Source organism: Taurulus bubalis (genome assembly GCF_910589615.1).
Source record: "Taurulus bubalis genome assembly, chromosome: 1".
Lineage (NCBI taxonomy): Eukaryota > Metazoa > Chordata > Actinopteri > Perciformes > Cottidae > Taurulus > Taurulus bubalis.
In genome coordinates this window covers 44,568,340-44,587,723 of record NC_136589.1, presented here as the reverse complement: position 1 = coordinate 44,587,723, position 19,384 = coordinate 44,568,340, and the positions used below count along the sequence as shown (strand labels likewise).

The 19,384-nt window shown below is 44.4% G+C and overlaps 2 protein-coding genes across 2 annotated transcripts; one reads left to right on the top strand and one right to left on the bottom strand.

Moving 5' to 3' along the window:
• Window positions 1–1,412: 1,412 nt before the first annotated feature.
• Window positions 1,413–9,403, bottom strand: LOC306740131 (mitofusin-1-like). The gene is made up of 18 exons (XM_079222240.1): window positions 9,270–9,403; window positions 8,969–9,137; window positions 8,712–8,847; window positions 6,733–6,895; window positions 6,430–6,554; window positions 6,225–6,333; window positions 5,921–6,028; window positions 5,214–5,367; window positions 4,736–4,803; window positions 4,529–4,650; window positions 4,319–4,445; window positions 3,994–4,098; window positions 3,180–3,282; window positions 2,861–3,081; window positions 2,480–2,581; window positions 2,060–2,256; window positions 1,858–1,992; window positions 1,413–1,537 (listed from the first exon to the last, which is right to left on the bottom strand). The coding sequence occupies exons 2-18, from the start codon at window positions 9,081–9,083 to the stop codon at window positions 1,471–1,473; spliced, it is 2,157 nt and encodes a 718-aa protein (XP_079078366.1). The 5' UTR covers window positions 9,084–9,137; window positions 9,270–9,403; the 3' UTR covers window positions 1,413–1,470.
• A 1,705-nt stretch (window positions 9,404–11,108) lies between these two features.
• Window positions 11,109–17,662, top strand: LOC306743763 (erythroferrone). The gene is made up of 8 exons (XM_079226321.1): window positions 11,109–11,741; window positions 13,877–13,993; window positions 14,778–14,874; window positions 15,758–15,885; window positions 15,983–16,094; window positions 16,189–16,270; window positions 16,981–17,059; window positions 17,180–17,662. Exons 1-8 carry the CDS (start codon window positions 11,517–11,519, stop codon window positions 17,276–17,278), a joined length of 939 nt encoding a protein of 312 aa, XP_079082447.1. The 5' UTR covers window positions 11,109–11,516; the 3' UTR covers window positions 17,279–17,662.
• The last annotated feature ends 1,722 nt before the right edge of the window (window positions 17,663–19,384 follow it).

The following is a 19,384-nucleotide window of genomic DNA, read 5'->3' as shown; positions in this document are numbered from 1 at the left end:
ACAACTCATACTGAATGTAAAAACGTCTGATCGTTTCCTTTGATCTGAGACTTATGAATCGGTAATAAAGGAAACAGGTTTCAGCCACCAGAGGGCCTCATACTTCTCTTTAGTGTTTCAGACGGAGCACATGATCCATGATGATAACATGATCATGTTATGGATGAAAGATGCATATGTGTATATATATATATATATATATATATATATATATATATATATATATATATATATATATATATATATATATATATATATATACACATATACATATGTTTTCAACCTATTCCTTCAGTGCCATGTGTCTACATCAGGTGTGTCCCGGGAGTTACTGTCAGACCGACCCACTCAATGCGACGTGCTGCCGTGCGGCGCGTTCATACAGACTGTCATGTGTGGACAGCAGACGCTCACTCAGCTATATGGACGATTATTTTGCACTATTACGGCATGGAGATCACATAGGGTGTGGACCGACCTGCGGAGCTATTTTAACCACTTTGACGACATTTTTTATTTTTTTAAACCATTGGTGTCTTCTCACAAGGGTTACGGTATTGTAGCAATTGAAGTTAAACAACCATGTGGATAATTAAGGAAACGTTTTTAAAAATTTGGGGCGCAGAAGGTTAACAGGACACTCCGTGAAGCAAGCCTCCAAACTCGCCGTTGCTGCGTCATTAAGTCCAAATCAACAACCAGTCACATTTAGTCATAACAAAACAATCCAACAAAACTACGGCACTAAAACTCTGCACACACAAGACATCTCCAGCAGCTGCTGCACCTTGGAGAGGGGAGAGGCGGGACCAGCTCCGGCTCGACCAGCAGCAACAACAGCGCTGTGGCTTGTTTATGATTAAATACGACGGCTGATGTAAAAACAGTAACACAACCAGCAGCTCACTCACCAGATGCACATAACCCCCCAGACAGTGAGATAGATTTACTGTTCAGAATATTTTAAACTACATTTCATGAGAAATGTTATAGTGTTCACTTTTCTCACTTATTTATTTATTACCTCCTATTTCAACAATGAAAGACAAAGTTATTAATGTCAATAACAACAACATAACAATAGGAACAAGTTGATTATAACTCATAACAATAAGAACCAGTTAATAATAATAACAATAAAAACAAGTTAATAGTAATTAATAACAACAATCAATCATAGCAATAAGAAGCAGTTAATAATAATAAATCATAACAATAATAATAATAACTCATAACAATAATAACCAGTTAATAATAATACATCATAACAATAATAACCAGTTAATAATAACTCATAATATTAATAACTCATAACAATAAGAACCACTTAATAATAACTCATATTAACAAAAATCCTAACAACAAGAACCAGTTCATAATAATAACTCATAATAACAATAAATCCTAACAATAAGAACCAGTTCATAATAATAACTCATAATAACAATAAATCATAACAATAAGAAGCAGTCAGAGTCCCTGTAGGTTCTGAACCGAGAAGACCTCCAGCTGAGTCTCCAGCTCCGTGGCTCTGTTCCTGAAGACACAAAAAAAGACTCAGGACAGGAAGTATTGTGTGCTGTTATGTGGTCTCTGATCATGTGACTTTGTAAACAACCAATCAGTGTTTAGACTAGCAGGAGGAGAGCTAGCAACGTTAGCAGCACCGCTAACAGAGAACCAGCAGGAGAGCTCCTTCTAACAAAGTAAAAATACAACATTTATCATTTTTGATGGTTAACAGACTTCAGAGTGTTGAAATTATTAATAAATAATCTGGATCCTTGTGGACCAGCTGATCAAACATCAAAGAGATCATTTATTGGACCTCCTCCCCCTCCCCCCGTGACCTCTGACCTGAAGGCCTTGGACCTCCTCTGGATGTTCTCCAGTCTCTGGATCCTGAAGCTCAGCTGCCGGACGCTCCCCTCTAGCTCCGCCTCCTTCAGGTCCACGCGCTGCACCAGCCGGCTGAAGGTGGACCCCAGCTCCCTGCAATGCGGGCAGCAGGTAAGCGACCAGGTGAGCACTCAGGTGTGACTGTGTGGGCGGGGCTTACTTGTGCACCTGCTGGCTGCAGGCGGAGCTGATGACGGACACAACGGCCCTCAGGCGGCCGGCGACGTGCGCCGCCAGCTGCTGCTTCAGGGCGCGCTCCCGGCTGGCGTCGGTCCAGCTGAGCCACTCGTACAGGAAGAGGAGGCCGTACAGGGACAGGGATAGGAAGAGGAGGGGCCAGCCAGCAGAGCGCCACAGCTGCAGGCGCACACACACACACACACACACACACACACACACACACACACACACACACACACACACACACACACATATACACACACACACACACACATATACACACAGAGACAAAATCAAATCATAACTTATAATAAAACAAAGACGAACAGAAGAGACGAGGAGATGAAGAGATGAGGAGAAGAGATGAAAAGATAAGGAGATGACGGAGGAACCGACGCACCACTCCACCGACCACCAGCACCGTCATGGACGCCCGGGAGGTGACGGAGACCAGACCTGTCGCCATAGAAACCACCATCTGGTCCTTGAAGGTGGAGCTCTCCTGCAGAGATAATGGAAATGAGATATGAGATAATGGAGACGAGATATGAGATGATGGAAATGAGATTTGAAATGATGGAGACGAGATATGAGATAATGGAGATGAGATTTGAAATGATGGAGACGAGATATGAGATAATGGAGATGAGATATGAGATAATGGAGATGAGATATGAGATAATGGAGATGAGATATGAGATAATGGAGATGAGATATGAGCAGTGGAGATGATGGAGATGAGATATGAATGACATGAATCATAAAGCAATGATGGAAGCACCTGCAGCTGGGCCTCGGCGCCGCTCAGCGCCCGCTTGGCGTTGGCGGCGCCGATGAAGCGGCTGACGAGGGCCGTCCAGCCCAGAGAGAACTGGAACTCGATGTTCTCACGGAAATCTGCACAGACGGTGGCGAGGCCGAGGTCGAAGGTCAAATTGAAGGGGGCGGCGGGGACGTAGAGCTGCTCGTGGGGGGGCGGAGTCAGCAGGGGACGGACGCTGTCTAAGGACAGAGGACACACAGGTCACAGGTGTGTGTGTGTGTGTGTGTGTGTGTGTGTGTGTGTGTGTGTGTGTGTGTGTGTGTGTGTGTGCGTGTACCGATCATGTGTCTCTGAGCGTCTCTGATGTCTCTGAGGACGCTCACTGAGCAGCGGTGAGACAAACAGCCGACCAGCCTCTCATCCACGTGCTGCAGCAGCTTCTGAGGACACGAAGCAGCCAGAGACTCACATCATCTCTACCATCTCTATTTCTATCATCTCTACTTCTATCATCTCTATTTCTATCATCTCTACTTCTATAATCTCTATTTCTATAATCTCTATTCCTATCATCTCTATTTCTATCATCTCTACTTCTATCATCTCTACTTCTATAATCTCTATTTCTATCATCTCTATTCCTATCATCTGTATTTCTATCATCTCTACTTCTATCATCTCTACTTCTATAATCTCTATTTCTATAATCTCTATTCCTATCATCTCTACTTCTATCATCTCTTTTTCTATCATCTCTAATTCTATCATCTCTATTATCAATTCTACTTCTATCAACTCTACTTTTATAATATATTTTTCTATCATCTCTACTTCTATCATCTCTATTCCTATCATCTCTACTTCTATCATCTCTATTTCTATAATCTCTACTTCTATCATCTCTACTTCTATCATCTCTATTTCTATCATCTCTACTTCTATAATCTCTATTTCTATCATCTCTACTTCTATCATCTATAGTCCTATCATCTTGTTTTCTATCATCTCTACTTCTATCTCCTTTTTTATTATTATTATTATTTATATTCTAATTTTTAGAGGACATACCATGAGAAAAACACATCTGTGTTGTGGGGGTTTGACTGAACATGACTGAGGTTGTGTACTTGTACTTGTACTGCTGTACTCACAGTTTTGTAGAGCTCCAGAGTTTCTTGTGTGGGGTTGAAATCGGCTCTGAACTCGTCCACCAGAACAGAGAGTGAGCGGATCTGATCCAACAGAGCGGCAGCAACCTGACACACAACATACACACTGTTACTGTACATCTACACAACAGACACACACTGTTACTGTATATCTACACAACAGACACACACTGTTACTGTACATCTACACAACAGACACACACTATTACTGTACATCTACACAACATACACACTGGTACTGTACATCTACACAACAGACACACTGGTACTGTACATCTACACAACAGACACACAACAACAGACGCACCCTGGCTGACACATCCTCGGTCAGAGTCCTGATCTGCTCCCTGACGTTGTCGGTCTGTCGGTTGATTTGTCCTCTGATGAAGTCCAGCCGGTCCCTCTGGTCCTCGCGCTCCTCCAGGCAGCATACCCTGTCAGAGGTCAGAGGTTAAAGGTCAAAGGTCAGAGGTCAGAGCTGAAGAGACTAGAAGAAGTCTAAGTGAGTTTCCCTGACTTCCTGTCAGCGGAGGCGACGTTGATGTTGTCCATCACGTCCTTGACGGCCCCGGTGATCTGCCACGCCGTCACGGTGTGCTGCTCGAACTTCGTCCTCACCGCGGACTGAGAGATGAACTCCTGCGGGGTCGAAGGTCACGCGGTCACATCTCACGGATCCCTTCAGGTGTCTGCGGTCCACACGAGGACGCAACACTGAACGTACCTCAAACGTCCTCTCAAACATCTGGAACTCTCTCAGTCTCTCGTGGAAACCTTCAGCCAGAGCGCCCCCTGCAGGAAGACACAGGTCCAACAATCCATGAATCCATAAATCCATTGATCATTTAGTCAAAAATCAGAAAACAGTGAACATGTCCATCTTAGTTTGTCTTGTTTAATGTGGAACACAACCACAGTTAATTTATTATGTTTATGATGAAAGGAACACTTTGTTTATCTGTTTACTGTGAATGTTTTTAACAACACGTTTTTCTCATCATGTTTACATTTTTACACACGTTCCTTTCTACGCTCATCAGACTTACTTTAACTGTCTCATGTGTCTACTGTGGTAATAACTATTAGAATGAAAAGAGAAATTAATTTAAAAACAATATCCCGATGGATAATTCATTGTAAAATCATCTCTTGACCATTTGAGGTATCCGGTGCACCTGTCTCCCCCGTCTCACCCGTCTCACCTGTCTCTGGCATGCCCTGTGCTCGCTGCATCCTGGAGCTCAGGACTTCTTTGGCCGAGACGAAGAAGATCCTCCCCGGAGCCTCGTCCAGGCCAACCACCTTCAGCTCCTCAGCCAGGAACCTCACACAGCGGTCCAGGTGCTGCTTCCTCACCTGGGCAGCAAGGAGAGGAGACATCCTCGTTCCCTTAGCTGGACACATCCTAGTTCCATAGCTGGGTGCATACTAGACCCTTTAGCTGGACACATCCTAGTTCCCATAGCTGTGTCCATCCCAGTTCTCTTAGATGTGTCCATCATTGTTCCCTTAGCTGGGTGCATCCTAGTTCCCCTAGCTGGATCATCCTTGTCCCTTTAGCTTGGTGCATTCTAGTTCCCTTAGCTGGAATCATCCTTGTTCCCTTAGCTTGGTGCATCCTATAGTGCATCTTATAGTTCCCCTAGCTTGGGTCACCACAGTTCTCTTAGCTGTGTCTATCCTAGTTCCCTTAGCTGGGTGCATCCTTGTTCCCTTAGCTGGGTGCATCCTAGTTCCCTCAGCTGTGTCTATCCTAGTTCCCTTAGCTTGGTGCATCCTAGTTCCCTTAGCTGGACACATCCTAGTTCCCTTAGCTGAGTGCATCCTAGTTCCCTTAGCTGAGTGCATCCTAGTTCCCTTAGCTGGATGCATCCTTATTCCCTTAGCTGGGTGCATCTTAGACACTAACCTCCTCGATGTATTCAGGCTCACTCACTGAAGCGTCCCATCTGTTGTGCAGGATGAAGATATTCGGTTTGGAGATTCTCTCGCTGACTTTGTGGAAGAAAAGTTTCTCCTGCAGACCGAATACACACATGTACACATATATATATATATATATATATATATATATATATATATATATATATATATATATATATATATATATAGATATATAGATATATATATATATATATATATATATATATATATATATATATAAATATATATATATAAATGTAGTATATATTATTAACTTGTGGTTCCCTCACCGTGTTCATAAGTGTGGACTCAGCGTTTCCCACCAGAACAAAGACGTCGGCGTCCAGACAGAACTTATCGATCCAGCTGTCTAACTCCAGAGTGACATCAGTGCCGGGGCTGAGTCAAGGTCAGGGGTCAGGGGTCATCATTATTTGTTATTCCTGGTACATTTTGATTTACTGTGTGTGTATGTGTGTGTGCGTGTGTCTGTACCTGTCCATCAGCACCAGGTCGTCTCTTAGCAGAGCACAGCGGCTTTTAGGCCACATTACCTTCACCAGACTGCCAGAGTCCAGAGTGGGATCCATGTGGAGGGCATGAGCCAGCTGGTTCACCGTCTGAGGTGGAGGAGGAGTAGCAAGAGGAGGATGTAATCACAGAGCCTTCTGATTGGTAGACAGAAAAATGATCCCAGTTAAAGGGACAGTAACATGTTTCTGAACCCTCAGCTCAGTTCCATCTGAAGGCCTTCAATCATGTGTGACTGTCCCTTTATGGACTCAGGGCGGGCCATACGGTGACGCTCCTCCTGTCATTGGACGCCTCGGTGGTCAGGTACGCCTCGTCCCCGTCGGTTCCCTCCACCCTCAGGAAGCAGTTGGTGGTGTGACCAATGCCGCTAGGCAGCACGCGGTCCCTCAGCATGGCGTTGATCACCGTACTCTTCCCGTTACTGGTCCTACAGAACAGATACACATCACGTTATAAGATATGATTGGAACGATCGCATATGTCTGCTTCTGTTACGGCACAGGTAAAGGAGAACATGTTTGTCTATTTTCTTTTACACTTTTAGTGCTGTACTGGCAATGTTATCAGCGGCCTGAAGGAACACAGGTTTAAATGGGATCGTTTATTATTTTTAGCCCTTGCTGGCATCGCCACACTTTATGTTCTCCTGCGGGCTTAATAATAATCATAGTCCCACAAAACTTTGGCAAGTAACTCCTCCTGCGGCATTGCCAGCATATGTGTCAAAATAAATCAAAATGTGCGGCCTGATCGGGAATCGTGTGCTGTGACTTTTCTAAGAGATTCGACCGGCCGTTTCCTCGAAAAACGCAAAATCCGGCCCGCCACGTCATTGTATGTGGCCCGCGACGGCTTGAAAGGCATGAAATCACGGAGGCGTTTTCAGTCGTACACGGTCATGTTTCGTTGTTCATTCTGGTCACATGACATTTATTGCTTCGGTCCATCCGGGGAGAGGGATCCTCCTCTGTTGCTCTCCTGGAGGCTTCTTCCTTTTTTCCCTGTGAAAGGGTTTTTACTATCTTTATTTGAGGAGTTTTTCCTGATCTGATGTGAGGCCCGGGACAGGATGTTATTTGTACAGATTGCACTTTTTTATTTGTGATTTTGGGCTATATAAAATAAACTGAATTGAATTGAATATTCACACACTCCTCAATGCTGCGTTTACAACACACTTTACTAGCGTGAGTTTACACATCGGACTATTTGTGATAGTTCGCTTCATTCCCAACCTTTTTTTTATTCATGTTATGTTAAAAAAGGCTGAAGTTATAAAATTATTATGTGTGTTGTATTACCTTGTGTCCTTAAGATGCACTTTTTTTTAATTGAGTGTAAAGGGGAATATTACTGTGTTTGGCATACTGTGAGACTATCTCAGGTTCAAACGGTACCATATTTTCATTAAATCAAATTGAGAAGTTGAAAATGTTCCTCGCCGGGGAAGACCGAGGACACGCTGGAGGGATTATATCTCCCGGCTGGCCTTGGAACGCCTCGAAAGTGTTGGAAAGCTGGAAAGTGTTGCGGGTGAGAGGGAAGCCTGGGTCGGCCTGCTGAACCTGCTGCCACCGCAACCCGACCCCGGATAAGCGGTTGAAAATGGATGGATGGATGGATGGCAAAATCATATTTAAATGTTGAGATGCTCAGCAGCTTTGGGCTCCATGAATAAATAAAATGAGAATATTTCCAAATAAAATCAACAGAAACTATTTTAATACTAAAATGTGTGAATTCATTTCATTCACGCAGCTTTACGAGAGTTATTACTACAGTTATTACATCATCTGTTACAGTTATTACATCATCCATTACTACAGTTATTACATCATCTGTTACAGTTATTACATCATCCATTACTACAGTTATTACATCATCTGTTACAGTTATTACATCATCCATAACTACAGTCTCCCCCTTCCTCCTCCTCCTCTCCTCTCCTCTCCTCCTCCTCTTCCTCCTCCTCCTCTTCATCATGTCTTCAGTTCACATTGTGAATGTTTCAGCAGTTTGTGAAGAGAGATAAAAGTTTATCTGCGTTGACAGTTGGTTTCTCAGAAACTCCACTGAACTGCTGTTAGAGAAATGTAGTACTCTGTACTGCTCTGTAGTACTATCTAGTACTCTCAGGTACTCTGTACTGCTCTGTACTGCTCTGTCATCATTAAATGATGTTGATGATGATGTTTGTTGTTGTTGTGTCCACGTCACCATAACAACCAGCAGGCGGTCCCTACCTGCCGAAGAAGGCCACCTTCATGTGTCTGCGGACCAGAACCTCCCTGATGGTCCACAGCTTGGTGGCACAGCTCTGCAGCTCCAGACTCTGTTCCTCCAGGACCACCTGGCCCGGGTCGTCTGCTCCCCAGGCCTCTGCATCACAACAACAACAACAAATAAACAACAAAAAAACACAATAAAAAACAACACACACGTGTATATATGTGGTGTGTGTGTGTGTGTGTGTGTGTGTGTGTGTGTGTGTATTTCTGACCGTCCACAAAGGCAGAGCCATCCTTCACAAAGTCCAGCAGCTGATCAAAGATGGAGGTGATGGAACGCTTCGCAACGACGAAACGCCGAAGAGGAGACGGATCCACAGCCTCCATGACACCTGAGACACACACACACACACACACACACACACACGCACACACGCACACCTACACACACACACACACACACACACACACACACACTGTTGGTCCACAGATACACAGAGACGCACACACACAAAGACACAAAGACACACACACACACACACACACACACACACACACTAACACACAGTTTACCGTGTTCAACGTGTCTTGGGTTCAGAGGTCAGTCGTGATTCGTTCCCAAAGAGTCGCCGTCAGCTCCCATGATCCTCTCTGTTCACCACCACGACCATCAGACTTTGATTCTCAGCACACAAAGCTCAGCTTACAGTGTGCGTGTGTGTGTGTGTGTGTGTGTGTGTGTGTGTGTGTGTGTGTGTGTGTGTGTGTGTGTGTGTGTGTGTGTGTGTGTGCAGACAGACAGACAGATCCTCTTAGCAGGACTTAGAGCTGCTTCACCTCAACAAGCTGCCGACTCGCTCAGGTGGTTTATTAGTGTTTCATCCTCATTATTATGGACATTATATTCTATAACATCACATCTTAATCACACACTTCACCACTTGGAGAGCGTCCTTGCAGCTCCATCACAGTGTGGTATGGTAGCTGCACTCCAGGGTAGGAAGGCACTCCAGCGTGTAATCGCACAGTTTGTCTCAGGAGCAGCCTTTCCCTCTCTACAGGACATTTACCCTACCAGAGGAACCTGGGCCCTGTTTCTCGTACCTGGCTAAACAAAGTCAAGCAAATGTCCTAATCTCCAGCTTAAATTAGCGAGATGATTGACATCAGGCTATCTGGGTTTCTTCACGGCTGATCCGCGCTGAAACGGTCTCGTTAATTCTAGCCAGACGTCAGTCATCTGGATAAATGCGCCCGCTCCTCTTCAGAAGGGATAATAATGGAGCACTGACACCACGATGCTCGAACAGTACAATGGACAATAAACTGTGTTATCTGTGCATATGACAATAAAAATATCTGGAATCTGGAATCTTGAATCACTTCAATCGTTCATGTGTTTCAATATTAAAATAAAATGAACCTTCTGGGCGATCAGTCGGATGTTTCATGTGTTAAAAAGCTACGAGGAACTTTAACTCTGTGTTGGTTCTGGTGCCCCCTGTGGACTAAAGAGGTAATGTTGGTTCTGACGCCCCCTGTGGACTAAAGTAGTAGTGTTGGTTCTGGTGCCCCCTGTGGACTAAAGTAGTAGTGTTGGTTCTGGTGCCCCCTGTGGACTAAAGAGGTAGTGTTGGTTCTGACGCCCCTGTGGACTAAAGAGGTAGTGTTGGTTCTGGCGCCCCCTGTGGACTAAAGAGGTAGTGTTGGTTCTGACACCCCCTGTGGACTAAAGAGGTTGTGTTGGTTCTGGCGCCCCGTGACGGGACGTCAAATTATAATGTTTTCATCCAGTAAACTTTAAGTCAGAAGAAGCAATCTGAGTAATACAGCCGTGTGTGTGTGTGTGTGCGTGTGTGTGTGTGTGTGTGTGTGTGTGTGTGTGTGTGTGTGTGTGTGTGTGTGTGTGTGTGTGTGTGTCTCTATCAGCTTTGGTCAGATTCAGAGGAAACTGTCGCTGCTGTTTGATCAACATCCAAACCAACTTTCATCATCTTGTCAGACCACACACCCCTTATCTGTGAGGGTGTGTGTGTGTGTGTGTGTGTGTGTGTGTGTGTGTGTGTGTGTGTGTGTGTGTGTGTGTGTGTGTGCATGTGAGTGAGGAGGAGAAGGAAAAGGATAATAATGTCTGGAGGCAAAGAAAGACAAACGATGGGCGTTGAGACAGACGCTGAGGGAACATTTAGAAACAGACTGCAGACAGACGGAATGACAGCTTCAGATCCACAGACAGATAGAGGAAGAGGATGAGGAGGAGGAGGAAGAGGAGGAGGAGGAGCAGGAGGAAGAGGAAGAGAGAGATAAAAAAAACGACTCAGCAGATCAGAGAGGGCCCAACTGAAGAGGATCAGAGAGGAAGAATGCCGTCACTCGTCTGCAGAGTAAACGACTGACAGACGAGAGAAGAGGAGGAGGAGGAGGAGGAGGAAGAGGAGGAGGAGGAGGAGAAGGAGGGACCAAACCACCCACAGAGAGAGTTTCCTCACACAGACTGTTTTATGTTGTAGCAGCTTCGACTCACTGGCAACAAAACGTTCCTCCTGAACAGACAGGAAACAAAGCGCAGAAGAAGAAGAAGAAGAAGAAGAAGAAGAAGAAGAAGAAGAAGAAGAAGAAAAAGAAAAAGAAAAAGAAGAAGAAGAAGAAGAAGAAGAAGAAGAAACTCTGACTGAAAACTCACTTTCCTACAAACCTACCTAAAGGGGACCAGACTCACCAGAGTGCATCATGGGACCATCTTAAATCCCTGAAGACCCCTGAAGACCTGAAGACCTGAAGACCTGACCCGTCCTCCTCCGGTTCCTGCTCCACCCCAGCATGTGGGCCAGGCCGACCCGGGGCCGGAGCTCCCTTGGTGGGTCAGGAGGGCCGCCGCTGCTGCCTCTGTTGCTGGGCCTGACGATGACAACGATGACGATGATGATGATGATGATGATGATGGTGACGGAGGCAGCGAGCGTTGAGGAGGTGGAGAGCGAGGAGAGCGAGGAGGGCCTGGAGGAGGGCCTGGAGGAGGACGAGGCCGTCAGCGCCGAGGTCCTGGTGAGAAGCACAAGTCTACCTGATCCCTACTGAGCATGTGCAGATGTTTACCTGATCCCTACTGAGCATGTGCAGATGTTTACCTGATCCCTACTGAGCATGTGCAGCTGTCAATGGAGACCCGTTTGATAGACGTCCTCACCCCGTCATGGGGAGAGCTGCACATGCTCAGTAGAGACCGGGCAGGCATGTTAGTTAGCCAGAGCTAACACAACATTAGCAATATGTTATTTTACACTTAAGCGACATGTTCAGTGTGCTTCAGTTTGGATCGTTACATTGTTAGATAATAAACAAGTTTAGTTGTCTAAACCTAACTGAGTAGTTTAGTTGTCTAAACCTAACTGAGTAGTTTAGTTGTTTAAACCTAACTGAGTAGTTAAGTTGTTTAAACCTGAGTAGTTTAGTTGTTTAAACCTAACTGAGTTGTTTAGTTGTCTAAACCTAACTAGTAGTTACGTTGTCTAAACCTAACTGAGTAGTTTAGTTGTTTAAACCTAACTGAGTAGTTTAGTTGTCTAAACCTAACTGAGTAGTTTAGTTGTTTAAACCTAACTAGTAGTTAAGTTGTTTAAACCTAACTGAGTAGTTTAGTTGTCTAAACCTAACTAGTAGTTAAGTTGTTTAAACCTAACTGAGTAGTTTAGTTGTCTAAACCTAACTGAGTAGTTAAGTTGTTTAAACCTAACTGAGTAATTTAGTTGTTTAAACCTAACTAGTAGTTACGTTGTCTAAACCTAACTGAGTGGTTTAGTTGTTTAAACCTAACTGAGTAGTTTAGTTGTCTAAACCTAACTGAGTAGTTAAGTTGTCTAAACCTAACTGAGTAATTTAGTTGTTTAAACCTAACTAGTAGTTACGTTGTCTAAACCTAACTGAGTGGTTTAGTTGTTTAAACCTAACTGAGTAGTTTAGTTGTCTAAACCTAACTAGTAGTTAAGTTGTTTAAACCTAACTGAGTAGTTTAGTTGTCTAAACCTAACTGAGTAGTTAAGTTGTTTAAACCTAACTGAGTAGTTTAGTCGTCTAAACCTAACTAGTAGTTAAGTTGTTTAAACCTAACTGAGTAGTTTAGTTGTCTAAACCTAACTGAGTAGTTAAGTTGTTTAAACCTAACTGAGTAGTTTAGTCGTCTAAACCTAACTAGTAGTTTAGTTGTCTAAACCTAACTGAGTAGTTTAGTTGTCTAAAGCAAACTGAGTAGTTTAGTTGTCTAAACCTAACTGAGTAGTTAAGTTGTTTAAACCTAACTGAGTAGTTTAGTCGTCTAAACCTAACTGAGTAGTTTAGTTGTTTAAACCTAACTAGTAGTTAAGTTGTTTAAACCTTACTGAGTAGTTTAGTTGTCTAAACCTAACTGAGTAGTTAAGTTGTTTAAACCTAACTGAGTAGTTTAGTTGTCTAAACCTAACTGAGTTGTTTAGTTGTCTAAACCTAACTAGTAGTTACGTTGTCTAAACCTAACTGAGTAGTTTAGTTGTTTAAACCTAACTAGTAGTTTAGTTGTCTAAACCTAACTGAGTAGTTTAGTTGTTTAAACCTAACTAGTAGTTTAGTCGTCTAAACCTAACTGAGTAGTTTAGTTGTCTAAACCTAACTGAGTAGTTTAGTTGTTTAAACCTAACTGCGTAGTTTAGTTGTCTAAACCTAACTGAGTAGTTTAGTTGTTTAAACCTAACTAGTAGTTTAGTCGTCTAAACCTAACTGAGTAGTTTAGTTGTCTAAACCTAACTGAGTAGTTTAGTTGTTTAAACCTAACTGCGTAGTTTAGTTGTCTAAACCTAACTAGTAGTTTAGTCGTCTAAACCTAACTGAGTAGTTTAGTTGTCCAATGTGATGATGATGATGTTCATCATTTGTAGTTCATTAATCTTCATTTGTAGTTCATTAATCTTCATTTTTAGTTATTTAATCTTCATTTGTAGTTCATTAATGTTCATCATTTTTAGTTCATTAATAGTCATCATTTGTAGTTCATTAATCTTCATTTGTAGGTATTTAATCTTAATTTCTCGTTCATTAATCTTCATCATTTGTAGTTATTTAATCTTTATTTGTAGTTCATTAATCTTCATCATTGTAGTTTGTAGTTTGTAGTTCTTTAATCTTAAACTCATGAACCTTGTGTCCGCCAGGAGCCGCTGTCATCCGATCTGTCCAGAGTTTCTCCGCTCAGCTCCTGGATCATCTTCAGAAGAAACTCCAACAAGGGGGACAACCGAAGAACCAAAGGGCCCCGGAAACCCTCCAAGGTCTGAAAACAAACACACAGTCACAACGTCACATGATGTCCACTGGACAGGAAGTCCTCTGGTCCGACCCCGCCAGTCCTCTTAGAATCAGGTTTAAGTCTGCGTCACACAGGTGAATCTACCTGGAGAACCAGAGATCACCTGCAGCATGTTTTCTGCTAATTCAATAAATAAATCCCTTCTATACAAATAACCACATGGCAGGGGTTTACACTGTAAATTAAATACTTAAGTATTTTCTCATTAAATTCATAATTTTCCTGAGCACCACCTGTACAGCGAAGTTACAACAACTTCCTGTTTCATGGCGCAAGGCCCTCCTCTCTTTCGGAGCGACGGCAACAAAAAGACAAACGATTGATAACTTTTCATTACAGAGGTCTTTAGATTGTTCTGATCAGATCTGTAGCAGCTCGTTAAAGAACAGTTCCTTTAATAACAGCTCATTAAAGAACAGCGCCTGTAAAAGGCAAAAGAAATGCTAAAATTACACACTGCCGATCACATCTCCTGCATGAAGGTGAAACCTCAACTTAATTTAACAACTTGGTACGCTATCGAGAGATTTACCAGATTCTCCAATTTAATGAGTTTATTGTTAATTTAGACGACATTATGATATTATGGCGAGGCAAAATGAATTGAATTTCACTGAATGCATCTCGATGTGATTCAACTGACAAGACAATCAATGATCATATCATGAATTGATCAGGCCTAATTCTTCATGAAGTTCATTCGTCACCTGGATCAATAACAGACTGTATTCCATGTGTCTCTGCAGCATGGCCTTCCAGGACCTCCAGGACCTCCAGGACCCCGGGGGCCTCCGGGACCCCAGCAGGAGGAGCTCCTCCAGGAGCTGCAGCTCAAACTGAGATGTGGGAGATGCACACTCGACATCCTGTCAATCACCTTGTAGCCCCGCCCTAAAGCCTCCCCTGTTAATCACCTTGTAGCTCCGCCCCCTAAAGCATCCCCTGTCAATCACCCTGTAGCCCCGCCCTAAAGCCCCTGCTTTATGGTCTGTTGTCTCTAAATGACCATCATGCTGTGTTGAAGAAGACTTGAAACATAAACTTGTTTTTAATGGACTGAAACATCTCAAAGCAACAGACTTCTGTCTTGTCCTGCTAGCAGTTTCCCCCTGCTTCCAGTTTTTGTGCTAAGCTAGGCTAACACGTCTTGGAAAAGTGTGTTCAGTTTGTTTAGTTACTACAGACACTGTTCAGTCTCACGCAGTGTTTTCTGTATGGAGGTTATATAAACACAGCTCTGTGAGTGAGTGAGTGAGTGTGTGTGCGTCTGTGTGTGTGCGTCTGTGTGTGTGTGTGTGTGTGTGTGTGTGTGTGTGTGTGTGTGTGTGTGTGTGTGTGTGGAGGCAGCCTGTCTGAGTCCTTAATAGTGGTAATTTTGTGGATGTGACTTGGCTCAGCAGAAGGATTCCTGACATTCCTGCTGACTGATGATGTGTCTCTGTTACTTTCTCTGTGTGTGTGTGTGTGTGTGTGTGTGTGTGTGTGTTTTCATAGTTTACAGTTTGAATGTTTACTTTATAGTTAATAACACTTTATTTCATTATGTTGAAGAGAGAAAAAGATTAACTAAGTAATGTGACATGAACCACGTCTCAGGCTGTTGACACAACTAAACTACTAGTTATGTTTAAACAACTAAACTACTCAGTTAGGTTTAAACAACTAAACTACTCATGCACAGTCTCCATCTTAGTTTACATGTGATATCATCATCTCTCTCTCTCAGACATGGCAGGAGGAGTGTGTGCTCAGTGTGACGGTCCTCCTCGTGTCTCCACATCCTTCCTCAGTCGCCTGCTGCAAGCCGTCATCATCCCTCGACGCAGCCTGCTGGAGCTGCAGCCATTCAGCCAGGTGAGAGACACACACACACACACGCACAAACACACACGCACAAACACACACACACACACACACGTGGACCCTAGTGTTTGACCTCTGACCCCTGCAGCCCTCAGACTCGGAGCAGCGCCTCCAGAGGGGGCGGAGCTTCAACAGCAGCAGCGGTCGCTTCACGGCCGGCGTCTCCGGGTTCTACCAGCTGACCGCCAGCCTGCTGATAGGTAAGAGCTGCCGGTCACATGACTCAGCCGACCAATAACAGCCGAGCCACGCTCGGGGCGGTGTGCGTTAACTCTACATCTCTTTGTGTGTCAGAGACGGGAGAGCGAGTCCAGCTGAGGCTCAGAGACAGTCTGAGAGCAGCCATCTGCATCCAGTCCCTCTGCCAGAGCAACCTGTGAGCACCTCATCATTCTGGGCCTCCTCTTCGTCTTCTTATTCTTCTTCTCCTTTTTCTTCCTCCTCTTCCTCTTCTACTTCTTCATAACAGAGTTACAGCACATTCAATGACAGAAAGTATTCATATAATGAGTAGTATACGCATGGTACACAATCAAGGAGGCAGGAGGAAGGAGGCAGGAGACAGGAGGCAAGAGAGGCAGGAGACAGGAGGTAGGAGGTAGGAGGCAGGAGACAGGAGGAAGAGACAGGAGGTAGGAGGTTGGAGACAGGACACAGGAGGTAGGAGGCAGGAGAAAAGAGGCAAGAGGCAGGATACAGGAGGTAGGAGGTAAGAGACAGGACACAGGAGGTAGGAGGCAGGAGAAAAGAGGCAAGAGGCAGGATACAGGAGGTAGGAGGTAGGAGACAGGAGGCAGGAGAGAGGAGGCAGGAGACAGGAGGTAGGAGGCAAGAGACAGGAGGCAAGAGGCAGGAGACAGGAGGTAGGAGGTAGGAGACAGGAGGCAAGAGGCAGGAGGCAGGAGACAGGAGACAGGAGACAGGAGGCAGAAGGCAGGAGGCAGGAGGCAGGAGGCAGGAGACAGAAGGCAGGGACAAAGGATTGTGGGTTTTTTAGTGCTGAGGATACACACAGGCCTCCTTTAAGGACTGCGTGACTGAAGCGTGACCTTGTGTCCTTGTGTCCTTGCGTCCTTGTGTCCTCAGCTCTGTGGAGTCGGTGATGGGCGTCGCAGCAGCCGGAGGAACGTTCAGCATCTTACTGACGGGAACTCTTTACCTTCAGGTACGACAGCGCCGTCTGGTGATGATTGATTTTATTAATCTATTAGATATAGATTCATGTGTGTGCGTGTGTGCGTGTGTTTGTGTGTGTGTGTGTGTGTGTGTGTGTGTGTGTGTGCAGGATGGAGAGTACGTGTCCGTGTTCCTGGATAACTCCAGCGGTTCCTCCGTCAGCGTTCTGCAGGACTCTCTGTTCTCTGGGATTCTGTTTGGAGTCTGAACTCTTCATCAGCTGATGCTATCCTCGTCATCCTCACACGTCTTCATCAGCTGAGAGCGCCACCTGATCCGCACGGTTCCAACATGTGACCTCAGGTCACAGGATCCCCTGAGAACCGATCCCGTTGGCTTTGATGCAGCAGTGTTTGCTGCAGCGCCGCCTGGTGGACAGTTGAGGAACGTCATGATGTCTGGATGCTTTATTTTACATTTTATTTAATCTTTATATTCAAGTTTGCTAACACGATGAAGTCCTTCTCTGAGGATCTGAAGCAGAAGATTTAATGATTGTATCATGTGACTTTCATGTTAATATTTATGCTCTGGCTGTCATAAACAAGTTGTGAATATTTCAAATAATAAATCCATTTCTGTTAGAACTTCACTTGAATTTACCTGCCAGATAATAAACTGAGTTAAAATATTATAAAATTAAGTAAAATCAGCAACACTGCTGAAGTAGATCCTAGATGTGTGTAGCCTAGCTTAGCACAATGACTGGGAGCAGAGGGAAACTGCTAGCCTAGCTAAACATCTCAGTTTTTTGTGTGTTTAATGCATAAAAGAGTCCTGGTCCCCGTTCCTCGTACCTGTAACGGAGTTAGCCGGATCATTTGCAGGACAAGATTACACAAGTCAGGCTTTTCCGTTCCACGAATCAAGTTTGGCAAAACCACCATAGCAACACATCCATAAACTTGAACCTGCTCCAGAGAAGGTAACTTAAGTTAGCGCTGAAGAAACTTCTTGATGTGTTCATTACATTCCCTGACCTACCCCCAGTACTCCCACCTCTCCAAAGGAGCTGCCCAGCTATGCCCTCCACTATGGGCCTTCTCCCAGTACTCCCACCTCTCCAGAGGAGCTGCCCAGCTATGCCCTCCACTATGGGTCTACCCCGATGGTGCTGGAGGGCCAGCTCCTCAGCAGCAGTACAGTGGAGTCTTAGCTCCTCCCCGTCTGGACCATATCAGCCTCTTTTTGTTTGTAAGATATGAAGGATATGACCCTGACAGCTGTTCATACATTACCATAGCACATATTGTATTGTTATCCATTCTGAATAATGTTTTTGGGACGTCACATCGGATCAGGAAAAACTCCCCCAAATAAAGATAGTAAAAACCCTTTCACAGGGAAAAAGGGAAGAAACCTGAGGGAGAGCAACAGAGCAGGATCCCTCTCCCCGGATGGACAGAAGCAATAGATGTCATGTGACCAGAATGAATAACGTAACGGAGTTACAGCAAATTACATGTATATGACAGAAATTATTCATATAATGAGTAGTAGGCATGGTCCATGATCCAGATAACCACGATCCATGAAGCAGAAGGAGGTAGAGAGGAGGGAGCAGGCAGGGCCATGGCAGCTGGCAGGACCGGTTCCAGGCCAGTTCCATCAGCAGGGCCATGGCAGCAGGCAGGACCGGTTCCAGGCCAGTTCCATCAGCAGGGCCATGGCAGCAGGCAAGACCGGTTCCAGGCAGCCATGAATCCATGGAAAAAGAAAGTAGAGTTAGTAATGTGCATTAAAGAGACAATAAGTTATCCAGAAAGAGAGAAAGAAGAGGAGAAGAAGAGAAGAGGAGCGAAAGAGGAAGAGAAGAGGAGAAGAGGAGCTCGGTGTATCCTAAGATGTCCCCCAGCAGTCTAGGCCTATAGCAGCATATCTAGGGGCTGGACCAGGGCTGGACCCCTAGATGCTATGTTATGTTCGATGATGCGTTCCATGAAGCCTACTGCCAGCATTACATTTAGATCAATATAATCTGATGGATTTGGGTGACGAGGCATTTAAAATTAGCCGATACATTTCCCCAACACATACATTTAACTTTGGACTTCCTCATATGCGTTCATCTCCCGCTCGTCAGCGGAGGAAATTCTTCCTTTGAGTTTATTTACCATTGTGTTAGAACATCATGGATTAATTGTTCTGTTAGAACATCATGGATTCAATGTACTGTTAGAACATCATGTACTGTTAGAACATCATGGATTCATTGTTCTTTTAGAACATCATGGATTCATTGTACTGTTAGAACATCATGTACTGTTAGAACATCATGGATTCAATGTACTGTTAGAACATCATGTACTGTTAG

What these genes read in the sequence shown, in the direction of transcription:
- LOC306740131 (XM_079222240.1), bottom strand. Translation starts at nt 9,083, where the DNA reads ATGGAGGCTGTGGATCCGTCTCCTCTTCGGCGTTTCGTCGTTGCGAAG. An exon ending in GACCTGGTGCTGATGGACAG is followed by an intron (nt 6,334 to 6,429) that starts GTACAGACACAC and finishes ACCTTGACTCAG; the next exon opens with CCCCGGCACTGATGTCACTC. An exon ending in AGGAGGTCCAAGGCCTTCAG is followed by an intron (nt 1,538 to 1,857) that starts GTCAGAGGTCAC and finishes TTGTGTCTTCAG; the next exon opens with GAACAGAGCCACGGAGCTGG.
- LOC306743763 (XM_079226321.1), top strand. Translation starts at nt 11,517, where the DNA reads ATGTGGGCCAGGCCGACCCGGGGCCGGAGCTCCCTTGGTGGGTCAGGA. An exon ending in TCCCTCTGCCAGAGCAACCT is followed by an intron (nt 16,271 to 16,980) that starts GTGAGCACCTCA and finishes TTGTGTCCTCAG; the next exon opens with CTCTGTGGAGTCGGTGATGG. An exon ending in CGGGAACTCTTTACCTTCAG is followed by an intron (nt 17,060 to 17,179) that starts GTACGACAGCGC and finishes GTGTGTGTGCAG; the next exon opens with GATGGAGAGTACGTGTCCGT.